This window comes from Lolium rigidum, chromosome 6, assembly GCF_022539505.1.
Source record: "Lolium rigidum isolate FL_2022 chromosome 6, APGP_CSIRO_Lrig_0.1, whole genome shotgun sequence".
Taxonomy (NCBI): Eukaryota; Viridiplantae; Streptophyta; class Magnoliopsida; order Poales; family Poaceae; genus Lolium; species Lolium rigidum.
This window is the reverse complement of record NC_061513.1, coordinates 136,234,365-136,242,085: the sequence shown is the minus strand read 5'-3', so window position 1 is coordinate 136,242,085 and position 7,721 is coordinate 136,234,365. Positions and strand designations below refer to the sequence as shown.

Below are 7,721 nucleotides of genomic sequence, written 5' to 3'. Positions count from 1 at the left end.
GTTTCGGCCCTCAACATCGTCACCGGGGTCATCGCCTCGATCTTATAACGCAATGCGAGTGCATACCGGGCATTCATTCAAATTCTCGTATTCACCGCGGTAGAGGATGCGATCGTTGATGCATGCATGTATCTTCGAGAACCTCTAAACCTAGAGGGCGGACAACCTTCTTTGCTTCGTACGTAGTGGTGGGCAACTCGTTATTCTTTGGAAACATATTCTTCAACATTTTCAGCAAGTTTTCAAATGCCGAGTCAGCCTACACCTCGCTCGTGCCTTCCATCTCAGCAAATCCAGTGTGCAGCCCAGCTTTTTCGGACCATCATCGCATCCGGGGTACGGCGCCTTCCCGTGATCCTCTAACATGCGATCCAAATTCTCCCTCTCTTTTTCAGTTTCGCAAGCGTCTCCGTGCATCGGCAATGGTCCGACCAAGATCATCAACGGGATCATCACGTGCCTCTTCTTCACCTTCCCCTTCACCTTCCCCTTCACCTTCAGCATCCTCCATGAAAGTATCACCGAAATGAGAAAGATAGCTTTCATCATTGAAATCATCCCCTTCTTCATCTTCTTCCATTATAACCCCTCTTTCTCCATGCTTGGTCCAACAATTATAGCTTGGCATGAAACCGTGCCGAGCGGTGCATGTGAACATCTCTTGAGGAAGAGTAACCCTTCGATTCTTACACTTAACACATGGACGAGATAACAAAACCCCCCTGCTTGTTCGCATTAGCCACTACGAGGAAATCTTTCAAACCCGTACTTGAACTCGCCGTAGAGTCGGTTACCGTACATCCATTGCCGATTCATCTCGCATTATTATAATATAAAATATATAATTAACCATCATGCATTTGTTAAACTAACTAGCTACAAACAATATAAATTAAACAATGAACTACACACACATGCATATTTTATCAATGACACATCAAAGGTTCAAGTTGCTAACCGCGATCGAGGAGGAAAAAATAAATGAGAAAGCTCAAGTGTGACTCCAACACTTCATATCATGTTTGTTTCATGCTCTTGGGGCATTTCATCAAACACCTTATGTGCATAAGAGGAACCAAAAGCAAACCTAACACTCACTTGTGAAGTTTGTGAAGAGAATGGCTCCAAATGGCTAAGTGTTGGCTCGCTGGATGGGTATATATAGGGGAGGGGCTTTAGTCGCGGTTGGCCTGGCCAACCGCGACTAACGCCTTCGGCACGCTTAGTCGCGGTTGGCCCGGCCAACCGCGACTAAAGCCCCCACGTGCACCAGCTGGCCACCGTGCGCCCGGGCCCGAGCTTTGGTCGCGGTTCGCCACACGAACCGCGACTAAAGAACCCATTAGTCGCGGTTCCTTTACCTTCGCGACTTATGGGGCCTCCCGGAAGCCTGTTTTTCCACCAGTGGATGAAATGGATGGAAGTATGAGAGAGTTGTAGTGACATATTTCCAACTTATGTTTTCTAATACTTCCTCGAAATCACATTACATGTCACTAGCATGGATATACCTAAAATTAAAATATGTCCAGATACAGCTATATTAGTGGTAAGTGGTAACTAATATGGATTGGAGGAAGTAGTATTTTCCAACCCGTGAGAGTTGTAGTGGTATCGATCCAAATGACCCATCGGCTTAACGCCACGGGCCACATGCAATATATGTGGTTAGAAAAGATCAACAAAGATCCCACTCCGTGCCTACTCCCAAGTCCAAAGAAGAAATGCTACAGTCGAAATGGCAAGCTAAGTTGAACGAGAGCTGTCAGTTATTTGCTAGAGACAATTAGCAAAGCGTGATAGGAGGCTGCGACAGGAACAACGTGGATAAAATTGGAGCCGCTGTGTTGTGTGGTAGCAGTGAGCTCTGCTCCTCTGAGTCCTGCCAAGAAGGATAGAGCTGAGGCTGAAACACTTGTCATCGTTTACCAGCACATAAACTCCCCTTGCCTCTTCCCCTTACCAACCAATGAATTTCCCATGGTTTGTGTGTTAGTAAACCTACAATCTTGCCTGGTGAGGATACAGTAGCTTGCATCTACATACATCATACTAGGTTGCGTCCGTTTGGAGCAAAATGGAGGCTGCCATGGACAGTGGATCTGTGAGAGCTACAATGAGCATCTTTGGCGAGAGCATCAGTGGGAGAAAGGCAGAGAAGAACAGAGGGCATGCTCTAGCTCAAGAGGTACTCTCTCAAGTTTGAATTCGTGCACTTTAAGATTTGGCATTGCTTCCATGTCTTTGGAGAGCAAGTATCATTCTATGGGAAAAGAAATCCCCCCTCATATCTGTCTTGCTGTGTGCAGAACCTGTCTTCTGAAATGAAACAGATAGCGAAATCCAGCATGGACAAGCTGAATGAACGCAAGTCATCTGTGGATAACGAGCGAGCCGGCGCGGAGTCGGAGCTATCGAGAGCACGGGCAATGGCCAAGGAGCTGGAGCGCCAAATCGACCAGACCAAGGCGAAAGTGACGTCCCAGAGGTCGGAGCTGCAAGCAGTGCGGGCGACCAGGACACGGAAGAATGAGGCCGAGGAAGCGCCGGACGCACACGACGGGGAGGTGGCGGAAGAGCTGGACAGCGTCAAGAGGGAGCTCCGCAAGCTGAGGCTGGAGGTGAAGTCGGCGGCAGAGGCCAAGGCCAAGGCCGAGAGCGACGTCGTGACGACGGTGTGCAAGATCCAGTCCAGCCTGCAGGCCACCGACGAGATGAAGAGGCGCGTGGACGAGGCGAACGAGGAGCACGTACTTGTCGAGCTCGCGCGCATCGAGGCCGAGCGGGAGCGCCGCGAGATCGAAGCCCAGCGCGTCGCGGAGGCCGAGCGGTACGCCAAGGAGATCGAGGCCACGAGAGCCAAGGTGAAGGCGGCGCGCAGGGAGGTGAGCCGCGTGAGAGAGCTGGAGGCGAAGCTGGAAGCGACCAAGGCCGACGTGGAGGTCCTGCAGGGCGAGATGCAGCTGGTGCGCGCCATGGAGAAGAATCACGTCACAGACGTCGACGATGGGGCGGCGGAGGCTACCGCGAGACAGAAGAAAGAAGAGGCGCAGGACAGGGCGGTGCTGCAGGCCACGGAAGCGGAGCTAGGCGCGGCCAAGGAAGAGCTGGAGAGCATCAAGGCGGGAGGATTCCAGTTCATGACCTCCATGGACCGTACCCGCACCGAGCTCATGCGCGTCGTTGAGGAGATCGACCGGCTCAAGGCGCAGGAGAAGAACGCGGACGCGCAGGTGCAGCAGCTCAACTCGAAGCTCCTCAAGGCGAGGGCCCAGCTGGAGGCTGTCACGGCCGCCGACGAGAGGTCCAAGGCGATCGTGTCGAACCTCACGGCCGCGATGCAGCAGCTGCATGCCGAGACCGAAGCGGCGAGCAAGGAGGAGGAGCTGACCATGCTGGAGAAGCGGTGCGTGGTAGCAGAGGCCGAGAACGTCACCAGGGAGATGGCCACGGCCGAGGAGCGGATCAGGCAGGCGGTGAAGGAGCTGGAGGCGGCGAAGGCGTCCGAGGCGTCAGCGATGAAGAAGCTCAAGGCCGCCGCGGAGAGCACGATGCAGGCAAGAACATCGCGGCGGCAGGGGACGGTGACCGTGTCCCGGTTCGAGTACGAGTACCTGAGCGGGCGCGCGGCGCTGGTCCGGGTGGTGGCCGACAAGAAGGTGGCCGCAGCGCAGGCGTGGGTGCAGGCGCTGAAGGCCGGCGAGAAGGAGGCCGCGATGCGCGCCGAGGCGGTCGAGAGGGAATTAAAGGAGATGGGCCCCAGGGAGGCGCAGGCGGCGTCGGAGGCGGAGAAGACGACGGGCGAGCAGAAGGCGCTGGAGCAGGAGCTGTACGACCTGAACGCGACAGCGGAGAGCGTCGGTCTGCAGTGCGCGTACCCGCGGCGGAGGTCGAGCAGGGTATCGATGACGTCGAGGAGATCCAAGGCGCGGCGTTCGTCAGTGTCAGCGGCGAACTGGAACCCGAAGTCACCGTCGTTCACCATCAAGAGGAAGAAGAAGATGATGCCCAGCCTCCTGAAGCTCATCAAGGAGAAGAGAGGCGGTAGCGACAAGAGCCCCAACTGACTAGGGAGCTTTGCCTTCTCGGCATGAAAATCAAGACTGTTTTGCTTCCCAGGATGGTTACAATTTGCACATCGTGTCTGCATCATATGCAGAGTACAATGTACATGGATTTGGTGCACATGAACATCAGTGCTTCCTTCACTTTTAGTTTTTTTAAAATTTTAAAATCTTATATTTTTATGTTTTTAAAAACTATGGCGTTAAATATGTAGATAGATATGTTCATGAAAAGTGTATACCAAAAAGTCCCTCTAAAAATACTTTAAATTTTAGAAAATATAAAAAAAATCTGTCAAAAGGATACACTATTATAATACTATTTTACTGCCATTTACGGTCATAAATTTATCTTTTTTATATTGTTTAGAGTATAAAGTATTTTCACGGGAATTTTTTTGCATACACCTCACCCGTATATGTCAATCTATATATTTAATGTCATATTTTTGAAACTTAGAAACGTGAGATTTTAAAAAAATTAAAAATCTAAAAGTGACTAGAGCATTAGTGCCCATGTATCAAAAACACTATCCGACAATGTAAGCACTACAGATACATAATATAGTACTAGCATTATACATGACTATATACTACACGCAAAAAGATCATTATACATGTACTTTAGTGATCCTGATCTTACTCAAATAGATTTATCTGTATGACTTCAGTCTACAGATGTGGCTACTAACACGATTTTTCTAGGGGCACCGGCCTCTCGGTCAAAGATTCACCGATCCTCGTGATCCGTCGTAACCCATACTTAAATCTTGTTATTTGAAAAACATCCTTAATGGATTCCACATAATTTGGATTATTTCAGCTTTTATCAAATTACTGGTTCATACAATTTTTTTACAAAATTTATACGGTATTGCATAAAGATCAATGGTATGCCATATCAATATAAAACAGGTAATGTCTCAAAAGAGCTCTAAGCTCTCGGTGATCGGCATGTCATTTTTCTTGGCCCTACATGGAGGGGAGATAGTGATTGGCTATGAAAGGAAAACCTGCACACAGGTCGGCTCGGTTGGCCTAGCACCCATTAGTTGGGATCAACTTTTTTGGTTGGTCACCCATCCTCAAATCGCTATAGGTTAAGTAAGCACACTTAACATGAGAGTGCTTTGGTGATGTGCTTTCAGAAAAGAAATTGGAACTTGTTGATAATGTATCCTAGCAATCTTATTGAGCCCTAGGCTAGGATGTCATAATCTTTCCCCCTTATAAGATCGACGTCCTCGTCAATCAGCCACGGGCAAGGAACGTCCCTTCTTTGCACACGTCCATGCCCAATACCAACACATGTGCCATGTTTTGTGCCACAACGGGCCACACCAGCCATATGCCACATGTTCGAGCCCCTAAATCTTACACGCCCGTGTAACTGCGAATGTGTAGGCTCTGATACCAAATGTAACACCCTGATGATCCCCCACCCCGACCATCCTCCAGCAGGCGTGTTAGCCCTGGCAGCTCACTGGGATCTCTAGACTAACCCCCACAGATCAACACATGTCCTTTCTACGCGCTTTGTCCTCACTCATGTGCACTCGGGATCAACTTTCTGGTCAGTCAACGATCCTCAAATCGCTCTGGGCCAAGCATGCTTAACCTCAGAGTTCTTTGGAGATGAACTTCGGAAATAAGTTGCAACTTGTTGATATGAATATCCTAGCAATCCTATTGAACCCTAGGCTAGGATGTCACCGCTGGTTTTGGATTAGAATGTGGATATACCTGACTGCAGATTCAAATCAGAAACGGGGTGTACTAGGACCGGAAACAAAAATATATATATGATCTCATCGGTAAATAGATATAGTTCTTACAAATCGAGAGAGATCTAAACTTTCAGTTTTGTGTAGTTAAGAAAAAAAACAATTTACGCTAAAAATCAAGCATTGGTAGAATTTTCTGGCTAAACGTGCCCGCCAAATGAATTCAGTAACTCAATAACTACTAACCTTGTGAGATTGACCTTGGCTTTTGACTCAAAAATCGCATTATCTGGTTTAAAATCTTCGAATTTTCTAATTAAATTTCGGATGATCCATATTTGCACGTTATTTGCTATATCATGTCCTATATACTATCCGGAGTACCATTCAGAATCAGATATCCTTATCCGCTGGATTATTTTAAAATCATATATGGACACCTTAAAATGGATTTAGTGCCGATTTCCGTGCAAAATTATGCTAACCATTTACACCCGTACCAAAGACCGGTGCCCCCATGCTACACTAGCTCGGCTTCTCCTCCCTCAAACCCCAGTCGGTGATCTCGACAGTGTGAAGCTCCATGTCATCCTCGACCTAATCTCCTAGACGAGTGCCTCGAGCTGTTGTTGGTCGCCTCCCCGAGGTTGGCTCGTTCGCCCAACACCCATTGGCCACCCCCGCCTTGTTGGAGATATGCCCAAGAGGCAATAATAAAAGTGGTTATTATATATCTTTATGTTTATGATAAATGTTTATATACCATGCTATAATTGTATTAACCGAAACATTGATACATGTGTGATATGTAAACAACAAAGAGTCCCTAGTATGCCTCTTAACTAGCTTGTTGATTAATGGATGATTAGTTTCATAATCATGAACATTGGATGTTATTAATAACAAGGTTATATCATTGTATGAATGATGTAATGGACACACCCATTTAAGCGTAGCATAAGATCTCGTCATTAAGTTATTTGCTATAAGCTTTCGATACATAGTTACCTAGTCCTTATGACCATGAGATCATGTAAATCACTTATACCGTAAAGGTACTTTGATTACACCAAACGCCACTGCGTAAATGGGTGGTTATAAAGGTGGGATTAAGTATCCGGAAAATATGAGTTGAGGCATATGGATCAACGAGTGGGATTTGTCCATCCCGATGACGGATAGATATACTCTGGGACCTCTCGGTGGAATGTCGTCTAATGTCTTGCAAGCATATGAATAAGTTCATAAGAGACCACATACCACGGTACGAGTAAAGAGTACTTGTCACGAGACGAGGTTGAACAAGATATAGAGTGATACCGAAGATCAAACCTCGAACAAGTAAAATATCGCGTGACAAAGGGAATTGGTATTGTATGAGAATGGTTCATTCGATCACTAAAGTCATCGTTGAATATGTGGGATCCATTATGGATCTCCAGATCCCGCTATTGGTTATTAGTCGGAGTGAGTACTCAACCATGTCCACATAGTTCACGAACCGTAGGGTGACACACTTAAAGTTGGATGTTGAAATGGTAGTTCTTGAATATGGAATGGAGTTCGAATATTTGTTCGGAGTCCCGGATAAGATCCCGGACATCACGAGGAGTTCCGGAATAGTCCGGAGAATAAGATTCATATATAGGATGTCATTTTATGTGAATTAAAATGTCGCGGAAGGTTCTATGGAAGGTTCTAGAAGGTTCTAGAAAAGTTCGGAAGAAACCACCAAGGAAGGTGGAGTCCACTTGGGACTCCACCTCCATGGCCGGCCAACCCTAGTGGGGAGGAGTCCCAAGTGGACTCCCCTTAGGGGGCCGGCCACCCCCATATGGGAGGTGGAACTCCCACCTCTAGTGGGAGTCCTAGCTTGGCTAGGTTTCCCCTCCTTATGGAAGGTTTTTTGTTCGGGTCTTATTCGAAGACTTGG

General features: G+C 47.7%; 1 protein-coding gene across 1 annotated transcript; it reads left to right on the top strand.

The window, feature by feature from the left end:
* Positions 1-1,787: 1,787 nt before the first annotated feature.
* Positions 1,788-4,067, top strand: LOC124666592 (protein PLASTID MOVEMENT IMPAIRED 2-like; the record flags this gene model as incomplete). Its single annotated transcript, XM_047203933.1, is given in 2 exon segments — positions 1,788-2,188; positions 2,310-4,067. Coding segments are annotated over 2 exon segments (1,869 nt in total). The 5' UTR covers positions 1,788-2,077.
* Between the last annotated feature and the right edge of the window lie 3,654 nt (positions 4,068-7,721).